The sequence below is a fragment of the Medicago sativa genome, chromosome 7 (assembly GCF_051527215.1).
Source record: "Medicago sativa cultivar Bolivia chromosome 7, Bolivia_mono, whole genome shotgun sequence".
In the NCBI taxonomy this organism is placed as follows: domain Eukaryota; kingdom Viridiplantae; phylum Streptophyta; class Magnoliopsida; order Fabales; family Fabaceae; genus Medicago; species Medicago sativa.
In genome coordinates, this window is record NC_140755.1 from 54,105,784 (window position 1) to 54,129,081 (window position 23,298).

At 31.1% G+C, this 23,298-nt stretch overlaps 1 protein-coding gene across 2 annotated transcripts; it reads right to left on the minus strand.

The window, feature by feature from the left end:
- Nucleotides 1-2,705: 2,705 nt before the first annotated feature.
- Nucleotides 2,706-13,939, minus strand: LOC146906802 (beta-glucosidase 24-like). Of its 2 annotated transcripts, none has more exons than XM_085730588.1 (15): nt 13,793-13,939; nt 12,548-12,603; nt 12,305-12,430; nt 12,169-12,217; nt 10,957-11,015; nt 7,159-7,234; nt 5,977-6,054; nt 5,774-5,861; nt 5,403-5,640; nt 5,134-5,249; nt 4,763-4,980; nt 4,534-4,568; nt 4,300-4,402; nt 4,101-4,194; nt 2,706-3,014 (listed from the first exon to the last, which is right to left on the minus strand). In XM_085730588.1, exons 1-15 carry the CDS (start codon nt 13,890-13,892, stop codon nt 2,834-2,836), a joined length of 1,617 nt encoding a protein of 538 aa, XP_085586714.1. In that variant the 5' UTR covers nt 13,893-13,939; the 3' UTR covers nt 2,706-2,833. The 2 variants fall into 2 exon arrangements, with proteins under 2 accessions (XP_085586714.1, XP_085586712.1); XM_085730586.1 differs by having other exon boundaries at nt 12,305-12,445.
- Between the last annotated feature and the right edge of the window lie 9,359 nt (nt 13,940-23,298).

Consider the following 23,298-nt stretch of genomic DNA (forward strand, 5'->3'; position numbering starts at 1 on the left):
AAATCAACACTAAGGCTTCACTTTAGCTCCAATCCTAGCTCCAATCCTTGAAGCTTGACCTCCCTCTAGCTTTCTCTAGATTCTTCTCTTCAAACCCTTTCTTTCTCTCTATCTCTATCTCTTCTCAATTGTAAATGTTGGTAAAACCCTATTTCTCTACTAACACTAGTGTTTAAATAGGCTTTACTTAATAGGGCTCAACTCACAACACCTTAATGGGCCTAACCCATTTCTATTCTAACCAAAATGTTACTACTCACTTAACGGTAAAATGTAATACTAACGGTCACTTACCGGTAATAAAATAAATCACTACACTCTCCGGTAACTTAGTAAAATAACATCCCTCATAAACACTAAAAACACTCTTCAGCAAAACTACTAAATTACCCTTACTCATAAAATGACCAAAATACCCCTGAGTCCAAATGACTAAAATACCCTTCTAACACTGAATTCTACAATTCCCAACCAAAAATACACACAGAGGCAAATAATCACATAAGAACACATATTAACACACATAGGAGAATTAAATAAATAATAAAATATATCTAGCGAAAAATCGGGCTGTTACAAGGAGCACTTCTCTTCTGACGCTTAAGCTTCCTTTTTGTTGATTTCTTAGCTCTCTTTTGTCCATCCAGAACCTATTTAAGATGTCAAATTTTGTCTATGGTCCTGTATACTTGAACAAATATTAGCTAGTTCAATTGACAATTTTTAATACCTTGTTATCATCAAAACTCTCAAAGATTTATTGTTAAACACATTTTGTTCCAACAATACCCTCGTTAATTGACGGCACCATTATCACATGTATTCACTGTTTAGCTACCTAGAGAGACAAGACATACTTTAGAGCTCCAAAACCATAACATATGCCCAAGGGCGGATCCAGTGTGGTCTCAGGGTGTGAACCTGCACACCCTTAACTTTGAAAAATTGCACTAATATCTCTATTCTTTTGAATTCTGCACACCCTGAAGTTATTGTTTGGCACCTTAGGCCCAAAGATCCCTTTTTAAAATGCATATTAGACCCAAAGGACTCTCCCCCACAACAGAGGCAGTCCAGCTTTTCAGAAACTTTTCTGACACAGAGGCAAAATCACGTATTAGTTATTTATATTATGTTTTGGTAATAAAGTTTTGAAACACCTATTCCAAACACTGCATCAGTTTTTACTTTTTAATTAAATTTCCATTTTTAGTTCAAAAAATAAACCCAACAGTGTATCGAACTCACAACCATAGGGTGTCTAAGTCCTTCTACTGCAGAGACATTGTGATTTTTAAATAAATTTTGTACAAACGTACTATATATAATATTGTTTCATGAGTAATAATTTTTTGCTTTTTTGTTTCATTATTCCTCTTCACTTCTAATATATATATATATATATATATATATATATATATATATATATATATATATATATCTTTTTCCATTGTTTTTTTTTCTCTCTTTCGTTCAACGTGTGATCTTAATCTCCTTCGTTTTAGAATCGAATTCTACTTGTCATTAGGGGTAATGTAGGCCTCACCATAAATAAATCATTTAGGTAGACAAGGAGAACTAATATGTGCAAATTTTTTATGAGAAAAAAAAGTTGAAATTTTGTAAGTCGAAAATGTTTGAACTCGTTGGTCCAGGGTCTTGGATACACCGCTACATGTGCAACTTGCATCAACTCAACATGCAAGGAAGGAAATATGGACGCGTGCATGCAGCTAATGCTCGTTAAATTATCTCACATTGATTTCTTTATTCCATCAGTAGGACCATACACCATTAACAAATGGGAGGTTATGATTATAATTAAACTAAATTGCAAAGGATTATACTTAATAGGGTTAAACTAAGCTATAGAGAAAAGATTCATCCTTATTACAATTCCATGACACCTAACAACTTTAAGTACTCCTTATCCGGATACAATCATATTTTAAGAATACAATCATACACTGATCATAAAGCAAATCACGTTTTGCAAAAATTCAATCAAAACTTATTTCCATATTCCCCAGAATCCATGGTAAAGGTTAAGAACAAGCATGAGTATACTCAAAGAATAATCACTCACAACGAAACCAAAAAAAAAAAACACAAGAAAATACTAATCATAAAATAATTTGGCATATCATATATCCATTGACTAGAAATCTGGGATCGTAAAAATTAGCATACTTGCCAAAATAAAAATATAAAATAAATTAAAGCCGCAATAAAATTAAAATTAGGATTTGTGCTTGCTCTGTTGGTTTTTATGGAAACCAAAGGTAGGGTTTTTATTCAGCATACTATTATTTTTCTTTCTCCACTCATCATAATTTTACTTTCTTCACCCCCACTTTTTAATTACTTCTAATTCACACCTCCTACCTCTGTTATCTCATTATAAATCCTATTATTTTCAATCCATAATAATATTAAAAATTATCTATAATTAAAAATCGGGGTGTTACACCTATCATTAAATGAATCCCACCATCATTAATTATTTTTAGATTTTTTGTGTCTTTATCTGTTTAAATAGAAGAAATGGAGAATAATTTAAATGGATAGGATCTTAACTGCATAAGTTCATGACTTTTTTCTCAATGATTCAATTTTTTCTCACAAATATCTTCACTAATATAAATTAAACATATCGATGTGAAACCTCTAAAAACTTTCAAACAAAAAAGGAAATAGACAATATATTAGTTGGTCATTGGACTGAAGACCGCATTTTATTTATAACAAAAAAGCACTACAATATAAATAATCAAACTTAAAGTGGAACTCCCTTGCCTTTTCTCCAAGTTGAGACCAATCAACATAACAACATTTAGTGTACTGGATCAAGTGTTAGATACTTTTTGTACCATTTAGCTGTGTTTGTCGGTATACGTTTGAGATTATCATCAAAATCGACATGATAAAGCCCCATATGTTTAGAATATCCATCGGTAAAATCATACGTATCAAATGCTGCCCATATAAAATATCCACGAACGTTTACGCCATCACTATCAATGTAAAAACATAATTGCATTAAAGATCAGTTTCTTGTGGAAACAAAGTTATAAAAACATGCCATTTCACAATAATCTACCTTTCATACTAATGCTTGTTTGTTTCATAACTTTGAATTTGTCGCCTTTTGATATTACATATATTTTGAACTAAAATTACAAATCTTAAAGTATACAACTCCTTCAAAGTGAACGATACAATATTTGTGTAAAAACATTGATGATTAGGAAGAGATTGAAATTTATGCTCTAAAAATTCTTATATCACATTCTAAACTATATATATATATATATATATATAGGGTTATGTTACAAGCCACCCTTTGGTGGTGTCTTTTATCAAGTCACACCTCAAGGTGTGATTTTCACTTTTTAGTTATAACTTTGATAAAAGACACCTTCATAAAAAGTAGTTGGTGTCTTTTAACAAATGCTCATAGAGTAACTTGATAAAAGACACCTTCATGAAAGGTGTCTTCTATCATAACCCATATATATATATATATATATATATATATGTGTGTGTGTGTGTGTGTGTGTGTGTGTGTGTGTGTGTGATTAAATGAATGCATATAAAGTTTTATACTATCTGTGTGAAGTCATTAAACTCTACTTTAATTTAAGTTGTTATAATTTCATTATTTTTTTTCCAGTTACCATGTTATAAGTATCAAGTTTCCACCGCCGTTTAACAATGACTATTTTCCGCCAACGAATTTATGGGACACACAAGATGGATTCTCCACTATGATTTGAGTTTTGTCCATATGCAAGAGTTAGAGATCTAACTCGTGACCATTAGCTAATGGGCCTAAATACATTACGTACCACTTGGACATATTTATTGATGGTTAAAATGCACTCGAACGTATTCATATTAAATATATGATAAAATGTAGTTAATAATTTTTAAATTTATTTTTATTAACTCTACATTAGTTGATAAAAAAACATTATACATATTTGCAATAGACACACTACGCAATAAATATACCTTAGAAAATAAAAATTAGATATTAACTTTTCAAATTCTAAGGATGTAGAAAAAATAATTCTAAGGATGTAGAAAAAATAACTTACTTAATTGTTGCTTTGGTAGCATTTATATGTGCGGCGATGTAAGCAGTTCGATGTTCGTCTTTCAATGGATTTGGGATTTTCAAAGAAGGAATTCCTACAAAAAGAGGATGTAACAAAAAAAAGTAATGATCTCTTCTTCCGGTATAAATTATAGATAGTTTAGTTATAATGATGTAAATGTGATCAAATGAATACCAACCATTTTCAGTGATGTAGATTCTTGGATTTTTATACTTTTTGTTAACGTAAAGCAAGAAATTATATAATCCTTCGGGGTAGACATAGTCACAACCATATTGGTCCTACAAAATATCAAAAGTGAACAAAAGATAAAATTATAATAATTAAGTTATGTCCTAAAAATAATAATAATAATTAAGTTATCCCTACTAAAAAAATATCATTCTTAATAAGTTGATCATTATTTACTCACAAAGTAACCAAGAGTTTTTCCTTCCACATTCAAAACTGCAATAATGAAAGAATAAGGACGCATTAGTCAACATTAATTATTTTAATTCCTTGTAATTCTCTTACATATTTAAAAAATAAAATTTAATTCGTAGAGTTTATGGTGTCAACTTCAATGGTACTTTTTCATAGCAATGCCTTTGTGTACAATTATTTTCAAAAAAATGGAATTAATTTGATTAAAAATTTACCTTCTGAAACAGCCAAGGCATCAAAATTGTCACTAGTAGTAATCTTAGTTTTATTTGGTTCATGTCTAGCAAAGCGAGAGTAATAGTAATTGATCCCAATAAAGTCTGTACTTCCTTTCAACAGTTCTTTCTCATTTTTAGTGAATTCGGGAAGTCTTTTCCCCACTAGCTTTCTCATTATTTTTGGATAATCTCCGTTGAACAATGGTTCTAAAACCCTGAAAGGCGAAATCAAACACCGCAAAACAAAAATTTGATATGTAAATTTACTGACCATAGAAAACTATATAGAAAAATCAAGAAGAGAATGATCGAACGACTAATAAAACACAAAATATGAGTGGTTTATGGTGTAACTAAAAAGCACTAACCATCCCCATCTGAAATCTGTTAGTCTTTGAGCAGCATCCACATCCTCAGGCTTTGAACTATAGGGAACATATGATCTTGATGAAATAGCAATTCCAATTTCTCCCTCTTGAAATGCCTATATCAAATATTTAATGGAAAACGACAATATTTTATTTTATTTCTCTAAAATTCAATTTTATTTTATAAATATATATATATATATATATGTATATGTATATATAATTTTGATACTATATATTTAACAAGCAATTTTCAAAATATGTCTTACTTGGAATTTAGACTTGTATAACTTTGAAACCGTGGCATGGGATATGAGTAAGTTATGAAGTACACTATATACTTCTGTACAAACTTTAGTAGTTGCACAGTCCTCCGTAGACAAATGACCTAGATTTTCCATGTAATTGTACATAGCTTGGAGTTCCGGCTCATTCATTGTAGTCCAATATTTCACTCGATCACCGTATGTTTCGAATAGGAGCTCACTATAATCCTTGAAATGTTTCCTAAAATTTGATTATAACATAAACAATATAAGCATGCAGGAAGAAATTCAATAATGTTTGTGAGACTAATTTAAGGTTGAATCAATTTATGGAAAATAAATGTTTTGATGAAATTATATTCAAGTGAATTTACACAATGGAGCGATTTAAGAAGCCGCCAATATTTTGTTGAAGAGCTAATGGATAGTCAAAGTGCAGGAGAGTCACAAAAGGTTCAATACCTGCACATTTAAAGGATCATGTAAAGCAAGAAAATAATAATTGTTGCATGTATATTAAATATACTTCTTGTTGAATCTAGTTATTGCAATGAATATTGGATTATTCTATTCATACCATTGTTGAGTAACTCGTTGATCAAATTGTTGTAGAAGTCGATACCTTCTTTGTTTATACCTCCTTTTAAGGTTCCATCTATACAAGTGGTTGTTGAATATAAATATAAAGATAAGTATACTATTATATATTGCAAGAAAGGATATAGTATTAACATTGCTTGTCCATGTGAAATATAGTTTATCGAATATTTATCGACAATATAAGTTGTTGCATGTTCTACTTCATATCATTTGATAAAGCAAACATCAACATAGTGAGAGTTTTTTTTTTTTTTTTGAAGAGGTCAACATAGTGAGATGTAATTAGAGTGACGATTTGGTACAACTCTTAATATTTCCTTTGAACATCCATATAATTATATACAATATATAAAATTCTATACATTAAAAATGTTAAATTATAATTTTATTCCCTAAACTTATTTTTAGGTTCCACTTGGTTTCTCAAGTATTCTTTGTTTCATTTAATCCCTTAACTTAAAAACTTTTTGATATTTTAGTCCTTTCCGTTAGCATTTTGTTTGACTAACTCAATTTTTTTTCTTGTATGTCCTACATTTATGCTTATTAGGCGAATGACTCTAGAACTTTGTCTTTAAATCTTCCCCAAATTATAGATCTAAAGTTTTGTTCATCTATCATTTCTTTCCTGAGCTATAGAACTAGCCCTACATAGAAAGGAAAATGATATCCGAAAATAAAATATGACATCCCACACTACTATGAAATGTAGTAGTTGTACAACGAATGTAGGAAAAGTTTTCCAACATTGGATGTTTAATTTGGTCACATGACTTCCTACTCTAAGACAGACATAAAAATTAATAGTCAATCATATATACTAAGACTTTTGTTCCAAAACATACTAGTAGATTAAAGAAAATAAAGTTCAAGAATCTTAGCAATAAACATTACCATCAACCATCTTTATGTAAAGAAAAATATTATTCATAATTTTTTTTTTGTCTTCATTAGGGAAATGCTAGTTCTTATATAACTACCATAAACCTACTAATTTTTAGAAATAAAACATTATCCAGTTATTGCTAAATATCAGTTTACTATGATTTCCGTCCACAAAAACTAATTAATGTACTTTAGCATTCCCTTAATTAATAAGTTACTCATTGGATACTATACGTAGATATTATATTAGAGTTTGTTAGTTCAAAAGTTTTACCTGGTATTACTCTGTTCCAACATATGGAGAATCTGTAAGAATTCACTCCAAGTTTCTTCAATCGTTGCACGTCCTTCTACAAGACCATTCAAATTAAAACAAATAAAATACATTCAAAAATTTACACAATATTTTGAGTCTCATTATTACTATTTCTATAAGCAAACAAAAGAAACCATCAACAAGAGAATGGGAGATTGATAAATGTTATCAAAAACACTACCATGGCATCAATAAATTGGTATTTTCTACCAAAAACATTACTAAGTCACCTATTGGAAATTGGATATGCCAACCAGTCTGAAAGGGATCAACTAAAAATTCTTTATCTAGCAATGAACAGGCCCAATGATAAGGGTTTCGTCTTTGAAATCGCATCGTTAATGTTTGCAACTTTTACTTCAATGCATACTTTATTCCTCATTGTCCATAACAACCAAATTATTGCTTTCCACATAATGTGCCGAAGCTTTTGCCAATGTTTTCCTGTAATATGACCTTCGTATCCCATGAAATGATTGACAATGCTGTAATGGTGTACCCCAGTCATCCCCATCCGATAATGAATTCATGGTAGTTAAAATATCGATGTTAATCCTAAAATCCTACGATTTTGCGATTATATTTTCTCTCAACGATTGTAAGTATTCGCAAAATTTTATTTTGGTGGAATCTTGTATATTCTACTTTCCTTTGAAATGATTCTAGGATAATGGGTATGGTAGTGGAACTACAGAAGAAAATTTAAGCTGTTGTTTTGTATAAGACCTATGAGCTTGATTTAACATTTGAATTACATAAGTATTTCAGGTGTGGGTTTGTTGATTACATAAGTAGTTTAAGTTTTAATTATCTAACATCCATTCTGATACTTTTGTAAGAATTTCCATATTTATATTGGAGTAGGGGGGCCCCAGAGAGTATCCGTATCAACTAAAGATCTCCATTTCCACTTCGCTAATAAAACTATGTTTAACAAATCCAAATTCTTCATGTTGAGTCCTCCCAAATTCTTCTGTTTGCACACATTTTCCCTGCTAATCCAGGCTACTTTCTTACAATCATTACTATGTTCCCAAAGGAAATCCATTTGAAATTTTATACATACGTTGAGCACCTTTTTTGAAGCCTTACAAAATGAAAAGTATAGTTGTAAGCGTGATAACAACACCAAATTAATTAGCACTATGCTTTCACCAATAGATATATGCTTCCATTCCAAGAGGAACAATTCTTCTTCTTTGTAAGATCTACAAGGTGTGTTTGGATTGATAATTTAGGAGGAGATGAGTTACTTTTAGTTTTTAATTCACAAACACTACATATTGTTTTATGAAAACTTGAAATAGTAACATGATAAATGATCATATAATACTTCAATCACACTTAATTTATTCTAAAAAGTTATATTATCCGTTATTTAAAAAAAAAAATACGTCCTCCCTTCGCTTCCCCTCTTAAACCATCATCCAAACACACCATAATTCCCTCTTTTAACAGTCTAATTTTTTCATTCAGAGCATAAGATTTATAGCCATCCACAATGGGTAATTTGGTTATTTTAGACCAGAGATATGGTGGGAGGGAGGTGATAGAGATCTTTGTGCTCAGTTGGTTGTCTGGGGGCTTTTGTGCTTCTTTTATGTCTTCTTTGTTACTTAGACCTGGACTTAAGTACTTCTTGTACTACTATACTATTTATTGTTTTTCGTTGTGTGTGTCCATATATATATATATATATATATTTTTTTTTTTTTTTTGAATCGGCAAATATTATTAAACGCCATCCTCGCAAGACGCAAGGTATGGACGAAACAAGATACAAATGGTGCCGCATATAGACGGTACACCATAACCACCTAAAAACACCCTGGAGAAAAACCCACCATAACACATCACCACCTAAAGCAGACTCTAAAAAAACAAGCATTGTAAACACGGTATCCACCATCGCCCATCGTCACTAATCATCCACAAAGACACCCTCAAAATAAAACACCCATAATCTAACGCCCAAGCCGAGCCACGTATCGAAGAACACCTAACCGAAGGATCATGCAGCTATCACAAACCTCGCGACCTTCGATCCACCGAAAGAGCACTAACACATAGCCCAAAAACCAACATAACGCAAAGAACTGACTCCCGATCTCGAATCAAAAGTGATCGGCCCACCAGACTATAATACCAAATGTGCAGGGCACCCCTCGCCCCCGGTACACCAGAGAAAAACCAAACCAAGTCAAACAAAGATCGCAGTTAGTCCCCGACTCCCGATCTCGAAGCCAAATGAACCGGCCCACCGAAAACCAGCACACAATATGTAAGACGAAAGACAGGGCATGCGAAGTTTAAACAACAAACAAATCAAAAGGAAAGGGCTCAAAATAACCTGACTCAGACCCTCCAAAACTCCGCAAACACCTAAACCACCCAAAAGCACAAACAAGAGATAGAGACGACAAGCATGGACCCGTGTAACAGAGCTTGCTTCTAAATGAAATCACCCTAACAAGCATCCACCTCCACACTTAAAACACCAACCACCACCACACATCATAACCCCCACCTCCTAAACCACCCCCTGAAAAAACTCCCGTCCGTAAAGCGTTTAAACACCTGATTCGCGACCGCCTCACCAAGACACAGACAACCACACTAACATAGATCTAGAGTAAGATGAACTCCAACAACAAAACACGGGCAGCGACGCCGGTTTGAAGCGGAATCACCACCCATATCCTATAAATACAGCCGTCGGTGACAAGGAGAAGACACCACCACACACACCACCACCACTTTACGGCACATCACCACCACTACAGAGCACTGCCACCACCACCTCACCACGGGAAATCCAGTACCGAACCACCGCAGCTGCTATACCCTGCCACCACCACCTCTCAAAACACCTCCAAACGGATTCGTATGCACCAACACTGTCAGAACACAGAGCTAACTACGAATCACAAGTAACAACCACCACATGTGAAGAAGGAAGCATGTACAACACCATAACAGAAGGAAACGTCGGAGAGGATAACACCACATGAAAGAATCTACCACAACAACACAAACAGACACACCAGAAGGCATCGTTCGGTGAAGAAACAACACCAACCGACTTAAGAAAGTGAAGACCGAAAAAGAACCCAGCCACTAGCTTCGGATTCGCTTGAAATCCTTCCGAGGAAAACCAGATTTGAATCGAACAACAAAGAACGACCCACCATGTCCCTACCAAAGTCGTCGGCTCAAAGAAACGACAACGACGGAGGGTAAAACGCAAACAAACGATGGTCACGGGAGGAGAGCAAACGAAAGCCGATAAAAAGCGACGGTGGTGCGGAGGAAGAGATCCTCGTGACACCACCCAAAACTGATATCTACATCGAATAAGGAAGGTTTGGATATGGAGGGTTGAAAAAATGGAGGTTAGGGCGGCTACTGGTTTTAGAGAGATGGAGGAGAAACTATATATATATATATATATATATATATATATATATATATATATATATATATATATATAATTCCATTAAAAAAAACATAACTGCAAGCCATAGAGACTAAAAGATTTTGAGCAGTCATCAAAAAACTTGAGGATTAGAATCGAGATTAAGGAGAGATTTTGATGGCCATATTCTTATCAAAATAAGAATTATAATATATTTTTATGAGGAAGAACTATACTATTATTTGCCCTAAAAAAAACTTATAATAATATTTATTAATAACAAAATCTATATATGTAATTGTAGTAAAAAAAACCAAAAAATCCATAGAAAATGAACTCACCTTATATCTCTTGTAATGCTCAATCTTTGTAACAAATTTATTATCACCGGAATAAACAACTGCTTGTTAAGAAGAAAGTAAAATAAGAAATTACTACGATTGAAACAAAAAGTCACGAGAACTACAAGGTAATGTTGCTTTTAAAAACTAAAGATTTTTTTTTGACAAAAAAAAACTAAAAGATTATATACTACATATTCTATAAGGTGATGAAATTTAGACACCCCATCCCCTTAATCTTCATTTTGGATGGATCCCACATCCTCACCCTCTATGACAAAAAAAAAAAGGAGATAGGAAAAATCAAGGGAGAGAAGAAATGTGGATGGGTGTCCACTGCTCTTTTCTCATTCACAAATACTACTTATTTCAAACCCTAAAATAAACTAGGTTAAATTACACGGGATATGCCTTTACGTTATCTAATTATAACACCATGGTCATTTAAGTTTATATCGTGTCATTTATATCTTTTAATTTATTTACTTGTAACAAGTTAGTCGTTTAAGTATTATTCGTAACACTTAGATCATTTAAATTTTTCAATTGTAACTTTTAAGCCCCGAATAACTTACATTTTTAAGATCTAAAATTCGTCAAATTGTTACGGTTAAATAACTTAAATGATGTAATCCGTACGAAAAAAACTTATAGAACCAACTTGTTACAATTAATTAACTTAAAACACCTAAGTAGTACGAAAAAAACTTAAAGGACCAATTTGTTTCATTTAAATAACTTAAAAATTTAGCCAAAAAACTACTACATATTCCCAGATGAATAGAAGAAAAAAAATTAATTAACCACTAAAATTGGAGGTCAAATAAAAATTTATGCATTTGTCGAAAAATAATATAATAAATTGATCATATATATATTCTAATTTTTCTTTTGCTAGTTTATTTATTTTTTATTTAAGTATAGCTTTAGTACCTTTTTATGTTTAACCGGTAGAAAGACAGAACTAATTGCCCGTTTATCAATTTTTCTATTACGCAATATAATAAATTTAGACGAATAGGATAAGAATAAATTCCTATAATAGTGTTCAATTATGATTGTTCTATTTCAATTAGATTTGACTAATTTTTTTAATTAATAATACAAAGAACACCATAAAAAGATAAAATAGCATAATTGAATGGTAAAAATAGAAAGAAAAAGCGGCATAAAACTATGTATCCCCATTATATATACAGGTATAGATTATACCGTCAAATATACCAAGCCCTCTTCCTCCTTCATGAGACCCACCTTCAATCTACGGTCACAAAAACATATCAATAATTGCACCTTCAATCTACAATCACAAAAACTTATCATAGGTCTGCGACTTTTTAGCATGTACCTGAGGGGCTGAAGTTCCAACACCAAACAAAAAGCTACGTGGGAATGATGTCCGGTTTGGAAAGCTTGATGAATTCGCAAATTTTAATATAGAGTCATGTGTGTTAGTCGTAACTCCTTCTCCAATTTGTATTACGCTAGTCTTAAATATAAGAAGAAAACAAGTCAATAACATGTAATGAAGTTACTATGAATCAATATCATTGTGCCTATGGCTAAAACCATGGATATGGCCAATAATTACCTGTGAAGTAGATAAGTCACGTTGAGATGGTTTCTGCGAGGGAAGTAGAAGTATACCTGCAATAGTAACATTCATTATAATACACTTTGCATTACTCTATTTGTCGTAAGTTATAAGTCACGTTGCAAAAAATAATTTGTTTAAAATTAGAAATCATTTGACTATATTCATAAAACATTATTGTTTCCTCTTACAAAATTAACTATCTTTTTTACTTTGTGTAAATTAACAAAAGATTTAGAATTCATGACGAAGACGGTATAAAACAGGAAATGGCAACACGAAATTTTAAGAAATGCATATTCGTAAAAGAAGATCATGTGATCAATACACTATCCATGAGTATAGCTCAATTCACATGGATAATACATTGTTAGGCAAAATACGTATTTAGTCTCTTAACATAATTTTAGGTAACAATTTAGTCCTTTATTTATTTATTTTTTTTTGAGAGATTTATTTTATTTTTTTCGTTTTCCATTTTGATCTTTATGTTTATAAATGCTAACACTTTTATCCTTTTTCATATAAAACTCATAACATTGTCCCGTGAGCTTAGCTAAGTTGTTAAGGACAATGCATAATATATGCAAGGTCTGAGGTTCGAACTCCGGACACCACAAAAAAAAAAAAAAACTCATAACATTCATCAAAGAACCCATAAACTCAAAAAAAAACCAGAAACTCATACAAAAAATCCAGATGCTCATGAAAAAAAACCAAAAAGCAGATTCTTTTTTTGTTTAAGAGAAGAAACTAAAAGAAGGCAATTCATTATGAGTCATGTGTGCTTGACCATTATCTTCTCTCCCATTCACATCCTGATGCTTCCAACTCGCTCACCCACCACTTAAGATGATGAAGATATGAGAATTTTGATGAGTTTCTGGAATCTTTGATGAACTTTATGAGTTTTTGGAGATTTTAGATATAAAAGGACAAAAATGTTGGCATTTAAAAAGATAAAGGATTAAATTGGGATAAAGGACTAAACTGTTACTTGAAATTAAGTTAGAGGACTAAAACTGCAATTTTGCCTACATTGTTATATGCAGAGACAGATGTTCAAACTCCTAACACCCTACTTATTTACCTTAGAAATGAATTCTATCGGCTAAACTACTTGATAAATGGACTATAAAAAGTGTTAAAAACTGATGCCATTAATTTGTCTCACTTTTTTTTTAATCAAAGTAATTATATTCTATAGACTATAAAAAGATCAAAAGAAGTAAATGCTCAAACCTTGTGCCTGGACCCGAATGTTGGAAAGCAAAACAAGCGACAAGATTGCAAGAATAGTTTTAGCAATTCTCAAAGATGATAGAATCTCCATTTTCTCCATCTAAGAAAACTCTGGAAAACAACAACTGTATTGTTTGAGATTTCTTCAACTCTTGATAAATACAGATATTGCTATATATAGACTTTCTAACCAAATAACCTTTTTTTTACCAATCCAACTACACAATGTTACTAGTGTCATTGTCAAAGTAGTGCGGGTACAGTAAAACAATAAAAATCAAAGATTAATCTATTTCAAGATAAAAAACTACTAAGGATTATATTAGATATTATTTTTTATCAAAGATTAAATTAAGTTGTCAAATAATTGTGCAGATGAAGTTAGAAATTAATTCCCACACCAGCCAGTATACCAACATTAGTCTAGAGAAATACTCCCTCCGTCTCTTAATGTAACCTCCCTTTACTTTTTTCACATTTCTTAAGAAAAGCTGTCAGTGTAATTATTATGTCTGTTTTGTGTGTTAATATTACCATATTGTCCTTTATTTGTATATGTATTAAATTTGACTTTTTAAATTTCAAGATAAGTTAGTAGTATTAATTAGGGGTATGTTTAGGAAAAAATAATAAATACATCTAGTAATTTGAAAAGGGGTTTAGATTTATGGACAAAAATAAAGTCAAATGGATGGTTAGATATAGGAACGGGGAGAGAGTAATAAGAGAACCACTTTTCTGTCTAAATGAGGAGAAAATTTAATGATCACTACCCCACTTTTGGTATGCACTAATAACTTTGAAACAAGGTATCGAGTAAATTTAATGATCACTGCCCCACTTTGGAATGGAACGATTAAATAAGCAACACGAGTAGCACATGCATGCAAGATTTCGCATATCGTAATTGAAATACTCCCTCCGTTTTTTTTATACGCAAATTTTACTTTTTAGATTCATTCAATTAATGATGTATGTGGTCCATATTATGAACCACATACATCATTAATAAATAAATCTAAAAAGTAAAATTTGCTTATAAAAAAAAACAGAGGGAGTAGTAGCTATCAACCACTTATTTTATTTTGTCTCCTGTTAATATTGGTGGATTTAGTTGTGGCATCGTATATTGCTTTGTGGCAGTGGCAGAGCCACATACTACAACTACAACTGAGAGAATGCAGTTGCATATCCCTTGAAATTCTGATATTTACACCAAATGTTCTACTTTACATGATTACGAATCCCCTGTGTTTTGAGATGTGCACTACCAAACCCATAGAAAGATGGCTTTATATGTTTAGTCTCTGTGAATAGGGGTCATCTAAAACTTGCTCCACGAATTTGCTAATCCTTGTTTTTTACTACTGCAAAATTTAATCATTTAAAATTTCGTCTCTCTTCCCAATTAATCACTGTCACGTCACTAATCTGCTTACGTGGCACGGTTGATTGGTTGAATCACTTGCTGACTCAACAAAGTTTCATGTGAACAGACCAAAATACCCTCGAGGCATTCAGACAAATGCAGAATTTAGGGACCAATTTTTAAATGACATATATTTGTAGGGACTAAACATATATATAAGCCTAGAAAGATTGATGTGGTACATGAAGCCTCTAGGTATAGTTTTGGTGATGTTTGATTTTGTATCTTTCATTATTTTAGTTTAGGCCTGTGTTTGGCTATACGGTACAATTACCACGTCAAGGCCAAAAGCACGGCAAGAACCACGTTTACAATGAAGCTACATATTGTAGCTTTTCCAAATCACGGCAAAAATTGCCTTGGGACGCGAGAAAGTTGCTTCCACCGCCCATCCAAACAAGCACTAGGTCTTGCTTGTCTAGCTTTTCATTTTGATTAGACTATCTTAAAGCACCCTAGTGAAGCAACCTCTGACTGTTCTTGTTGGTACCCCTTCATTTGTGTCTTGTGTCTGCATGACAATTTTGAATACCGTACATCATGGTTTATTTTATTTCTCTCTTTTTTTATGTTTTATTTATTTCCTTTTGTTTTGATAAAGTTTTTTTTTCTTTCTATATATTACTCTTTTAAACTTTTAATGATAAATATTAGAATTTATAAGTATACGTTGATTCAATTGATAAGAAATTTATTCATAATCATATAACATAATGCTTAGTTCAATTCTTGTTATTGATGTGAGGACGTCCTTATTCTCTAGTTTTGACAAAGTAAAACAAATTATATTTGCAAAGTTTTATCCAAGTGATTTATGTCCAATTAGAATGGTGATGCTTGATCATAAAAAACCAAATAAACAATCTTTTAAAAAAAATGGTTGAAACTAAAATTCATATTTTTTATCCGTTAGTCTATAATCTTTTCAACTTAACAATGATATTTTTTGACAATGTACAATATATTTTTTAATATATATAATTTTTATAATATTATTAGAATTGATAATTAAAGTTCAAAAATTTGAACTCCTAACTCGAGGGGACTTTCTTTTGTAATATTATTTTGAGCAGTGCTATTGAGCACGACTCAATGACCCACGACACAACACACGACATTCGAATCGACGGCTAGCATACAATACATGGGGGGAGAGAGAATAAAGCAATGCTGCACATTATTCATCCAAGGGTTGTATGAGTGTGGTGTGTTGTCGTGCTTGTACTGGTATCGTGCCGACAATCAATTTCCTATTATTTTTTCTTTTTCAAAAAAAAAAAAATCAAAAAGCAACCTCTTCACGGGAAGCATAGCTCGAAAGAAAAGAGTCTAGTGAGGCCACCAAAGCCTTAGGCCCACCCCTGTCCCCTTGTTTTTAAATGTCATTAAAGTAATCTGTCTGCAGTATAAATTGATCAATTGATATCACATGAGAAGCAAGTCTTGAAAAAAGAAGCAAGTCTTGAAACAACATACCCCCGTCCAATATTAAATGACCTAATTGACTCCGACACACGTACCAATATATGTTTTATCATATCTTCAATTCCCTGTTAAAAAAAATTATACAAATTTAAAATTTTAAAATTATTCATCGAGATGAATCCAACAACATCTTACATGATATTATTTATCTTTGTGAATTAGTAGAAAAATATGATCAAAGTATGTTAAGTCAATAATGTATATTATCAAGTAGGTCATCTTCATTTTGACGCATGCATATAAATGATAAAATTACTCACTTCATTTTAAATTGATTGACCAATCTGATCATTTTACACATTAAAACTGAGAAATGTTAACGAGTGTTTTTGGGACGCGCTTTAAGACCTTTAAATGGTGATGTTTTTTGAAAATTTGTGTAGTCAATGCATTGAAAATTAAAATATTTGATGTAACACTTCGGGTTTTAATCCAAAACATTACTTAAAAGTATTTATTCTTTAAGAAAATGAGGCTTTTTTTTTCCACATATAAAGTAGAATTTCCCATCTCACTAATTTACTAAAAGATTAATTTTATTTCCCAATAACTTGTTCTAGAAGAATATAATCATTGCTATGATAATATAAAATAATTTAAGAGAAACTCTTAAAAATGAAATAAACTGAAAACATAGTTATAATTCAATCTACTTCTTGCCGAGGATAAACCAACCTCCTTATTTATAAATGATATCTGAAGTTTGACAAATTTAAAAAAAATAAATAGTACAATAATCTTCATTACAATAGTTCATTTATTTACAAAAATCCTTTTTTGTCCCTGTACGCGCTGCAATAAGTAAAACACCATCAATCTTTCAATCCTTTTTTGATGCCTCAAATGTTGGTGTAAGGAGTCAGTCAGCTTCCTTTAACCACAAACTATACAAATCAAACCAATCATACGGTACAGTATTATAAAATAAATCATACAATGCATAAACGGCCAAAGAGAAAGAAATACTCAAAAATCTATTTTTTTTCCTGAAGTCTTTATGCAATGTTAAGCATGCTCTTAAAACTAAATGATCTAGATATAGTCAGCCCGCCACTAAAGCACCACAAATAATATTTAACCCGTCACTAAAGCATCACACAAAATATTTAACCCGTCACACAGGCATCACACAAAAATGCACATGCCATGATGACGAAAAAGAAATAAAATTCCCGCCACATAGGCACCACACAAAAATGCACATGCCATGATGATGAAAATGAATTTAAATTCTCGTCACTTAGGCATTACAAAGTATATTTATAATTAACACATCATCATGCACATAACCAAAATCTTAATTTTTCAATAGAAGTTATTTGTCCCTTATTTATGCTTTATAACAATTTCACCTTATTGGTAACGTACAATCCCCAAAATAAATAAAAAATAATGTCTGACATATATATAATCATTTTTTTAACCACGTTTCTATATATTTTTTTCATCCGATGTAACATCCCGGTTTTTATTAATATTTTATTAATATTATTATTATACGATATTATTAATATTAGTATTATTTAGAAATTTATTTGTTTATTATTTATTATATTATTATAGTGTGGTTGAATAGATGGGTTAGTCAATTATTGGAAAATAAGAGATTATGAGAAATTATGAAATAGAGGTGTATGAGTAAATAGGAGGTTTTAGTGGGCAATTGGGTAGTGTTTTATTTGTGGAGAATAAACATGATAGAAACCAATCCCAATAAGTGTACGTGAAAAAACCAAGCAGAATAAGAGGATATAAATAGATTGTAGTCCTATGAGAATTAAGATTAGAAAACACACAAGAGTAAATTGAGAGAAGAGGCAAGAAGGGAATCTAAGGTGGTGAAGAAGAAGAACTCCAGGAGGCTAGAAAAGGAGATTGGAGAGAGTCTCATTTATTGGAGAGGCTTGCTTTGTCGATTGTTGACGAAAGAGGAAGTTTCTATTCACATATGGGTTATATGAACAAATGGGTAGTAAAAGGGTTTCTGTAATTCTTCTTAATTTCATGCTCTTATGATGAATTGATGTTGAATTTATGCTCTAGTTTGTTGTTGTGATTTTGGGTAGTGGCGTAGCCAGGACCGTGGGATATGGGGTGCAAGATTTTTTTCCATAAAAATAAATTAGGGGATAAGAGGATGATGCTATAGTACAAGGTATAAAAGATCTTCAGGCTCAAAAAACATTTACATAAAGATTTACATTCATCTCCTTTCAAGGACATTGGCAGGATTAAAAACCGATAACTTCCCAATCCAAAGCATGTCTTTGATCACTATCAAACTCTCGAAATTGGTGAAAGCTTTATAACTTTACTTAATAAGAACAATTATTACTCCCTCTGTTCTTTTTAATTCTCATTTTGATTTTTTACACAAACCAAGACAACAAGTAGTTTTACTACTTTTGATATGTTATGAATAATAGATATAATGGATGTCCATCCATTAACCTTCCACATGATTGTAACTCCCACTAGTGAGTGGATTATAATGTGATCTTTCCTTTACCTATATGTGTCCTATAAATAGGACCTATATTGCAATGTAAAGATATACTTGTAATGAGAATAATACAATTGCTCTCATCTTCTCTATCTTTGATTATCTTCTCTACATTTGATTTTGTCATTTAGTTTATTTCTTAACACGTTATCAGCACGATTAATGATAGATGGAGATTCATATCAAATATATTTTCCCAATATTCTTTCGAGATTTATCTTAGATTGGAGCAATTGTGATATACACAACACATCCAAAATCCACTTGTTAACCAAAAACCAATGATAGATTAAGGGGAAGACTTATATATAGTAATGTGTTGGCTTGATGCAAATTAATATCTTAACATACAAGATTATTGATTCCCAAAGTAGGGTTTATAATACATGGTCTTATAACAAAACTAGAGTTTATACGTTATGGTATCATAAGTATCAATCATAAAATTAACTTTAAACGTCTAAAAAATGGATCTTCAAGTCCATTTTTATGAGCATATGCTACCAGCTGTTCAATGTCAGTTTCAATTGATGAATGATACTTATTGAATGCTTTCTGAAAAGTTCAGAAAATAAACTCTGTCAAATTGTTGGCATAATAATCTCACAAACTTATGGTTGTGGATATATGTGTGATCATTTAGTTGATACATCGATTCAAATCATATAATATCCAAGTATTCACATGATCAATGTATTAATCTAAATATCACCTTATATAAGTGAGAGACTCGTTCTTTTAAATTGTCAACTTTCGCTGGGAGCTAGTAACACACGATAGTTACTAGATTGAAGAATCTTCTGGCTCTTCAATATATATCCATTTTTTATCAACTAGTTTTTTGCATCATAATAGATCCGGGATAACCCAACCGGTCTTGCCAACGATAAATTTAATATAATTTGTAAACTTCTGGTTTACAATAATATGTACTTCTGTTGCACTAAAAATATAAGGGTCTTGTTAACGAGTGCCTCCGAGCCACTCTTTAAACATCCCAAATTTAGTAATTATTCTTTTAAAAAGTCAACTGTTACAATTTCCAATGCATTCAATGCACAACTTTTGATTAAAAACTTACCATTTAAAGGGCTTAAAGAGTGCTCCGGGGGAACTCGTTAACATTTCCCAAAATATAATATGTAAACTTCAAGTTTACAATAAATTGTGCTTCCATTGCACTAATATAGATGTAGTATAAATGAGATAAATTTTTTTCTTTTCACTACACTTATTTTCTCTAAAGTATATCTCGTAATATTTAACATTTTTCCCCTTTAATATGATATCAATTTAGAATGATATTTTTGAAATATAATAAATTTTTATGAAATTAGTTTCATATAATGTTCTTTTGGATATCATATAATGTATTCTCAGTACGTAATTTTATTACTCCATATAACAATATATTTGCTCTTATAGAGCCATTAATAATTTTTATAGTGTCAAATGTAATACTAAAATTAATTTCACAAAAGACAATATATTTGCTCTTCTGGAGCCTTCGGTAATTATAACATCATTTGTAGTCTTTAACAAAACGCATCTTTCGTTCACAAACAAAATCCAACAAATATACATAAAATTATTGTGCTCCTTAGTGACGCCAAGTTCTAGGAGCAATACTTGCTTGAGACCTCAAAATATCATAGACATACTTTTTAGAAGGAACTAATACTACAAAATTCACATATAGTTCTTTTGTCAATTAACAAGGTTCCCAAATATTGATCTTAAACTTGATCTATTCAAAAGAAGGAATAATATCACATTTACAAGCACAATAAAAAGCAATTATAAGGATCATTGTACTAAAAAGAAAATGTGGAGCACAAATTATAAATATTGAATACGTAAAGGGAAGCCATCACCTCTAATTTTAATGTTTTGTGAGAACTCATAAATAGTAAAGATCATAATCATAAATCATTATAATATAATTTTACTATCTTCACATACTCAAAGCCTAGATGAACGATAATCTCCACTATATCAGTGACTATAAACACAACATTGATTATACTAAACCAATAGTATAGATCATTTGGTCTAGAAATAAAGTTTAATTTATCATGTGAGATTTCATGATTACAATCAATAACTACTCTTATTTTAATCAAAAATACGATTAATCTTTCAAAACATACTTGATATTATTTTTCAATTTTTGCTCAATTTAGCTATTTCACGTTATCATATAAAGTTTGATATATTCACAAAAAGTGAATGGTAAATGTCTACATTTTACTGTTAAGAGACAGACATATTCATTTGAAGTGAATTCGTGAACTTTTTCTTGCTTGATTAAGTTTAGTAGAACATGAAAGGCTCATTTTATACGAAAGATATGTTGTAATATATTTGTATGACTCACGTGATAGTAATGAGTATATGAAATTCTCAGAAGGAGTTAATTTTCATGAGATATTGAAGAAATGATATCATATGTCAATTTTAAAGATTTAGAATATGAATTTGCCATAATTGATTTTATGGTGATATAAATATTATTACAACTCCTGAAGAGATTTTAAAATATGTTGATTATAGAGAAGTTTGAAATGAAATATGTTGGATGCAAAATATTTGCTTGAAATTGCAAAATTATTATTTAAATTAGATTTTACGCATAAAAAACTTATATAGTTAATGTATTGGACAAATCTAGTAGATTATGTACGAGAATGATTACGATGTTACTTGATGTCAGTAAATATCATGTCTTCGAGAAATGATGAACAATTGAGTTGGTCCTGAAGTACCATATCTTAGCTTAGATGAGGACATTAATGTATTTTGCTAACTATATGTACGCCATGATATTATATTTTTGTGAATATTAGTAAACACAGATATTGGAGCAAAGTCAAACTTACAATTTGTATCTTAGAGAAACAACAATATCATCCGATCATTTAGAAATGTTAACACTATATCAGGGAAGTGGAGGATGCTCTTTTATTAAGGATTATGAGTTTACACATACAAGAAACTTGAAGTTTTCATATTCTATAAGAAGGCTTTTTCAAAAACTCAATATGAAAATAATATCTCAAGCACTGTTAATTTGAAGAAGGGTATAGAGATAAATCAGATCTCTCTTCAAAGTCACCGCTAAGTAAAGCTTTTGAGTAACTGGTATAAAAGATATTTGATTTTCTTCGTCTCATATACGATTGTCTTTATGAGGGGGAGACATAAAGGTGTTCTGCACTCTTTTTCCCTTAACCAAGGTTTTATCCCTTTGGGTTTTCCTGGTAAGGTTTTTAACGAGACAAATTATCACGCAAAAGGATGTTGTACCCTTTTTCCTTCACTAGAATTTTTTTTATTGGGTTTTTCTCTAGTAAGGTTTTAATGAGGCATATCCTGATGGACATCCAAGGGAGAGTGTTATGAATAATAGATATAGTGGATGTCCATCCATTAACCTTCCACATGATTGTAACTCTCATTGGTGAGTGGATTATAATGTGATATTTCCTTTACCTATATGTGTCCTATAAATAGGACCTATATTGCAATGTAAAGATATACTTATAATGAGAATAATACAAAAGCTCTCACCTTCTCTATCTTTGATTATCTTCTCTACATTTGATTTTGTAATTTAGTTTATTTCATAACATGATTCAACAATTTATCTTTTTATTATAATAACCAATCATTTAATATCTCATTTCATATATTCTTTTTCCTGCAATGAATATCTAAAGGTAATATAGATAAATCAATATTTAATGATATATTTGACTTTGAAAATGACAGTTAATCAAAACAAAATTTTATGTAAAAGTGACAATTATAAAGGAATGGAGGAAGAAAGGTACAATAATCATCATATCGGAAACTTGATTTGAGAGCTACTGATTAATCTCATGTATTAGAACTCCAAAGACTGAAAGAAGCAAGCAATGCAAGAGAGTATTGAATTGAGGAGGTGCAAAGTCAAAGTGATAGGTGGTTCAAAGTGTGAAAATATCATATATACGTGTAACTTTAGAAAGCTAGGGGGTTTAGGTGCATCCCCTCGAGTATGAGTGGATTCGCCATTGATTTTGAGTATGTGATTATTTATGGAGCAAA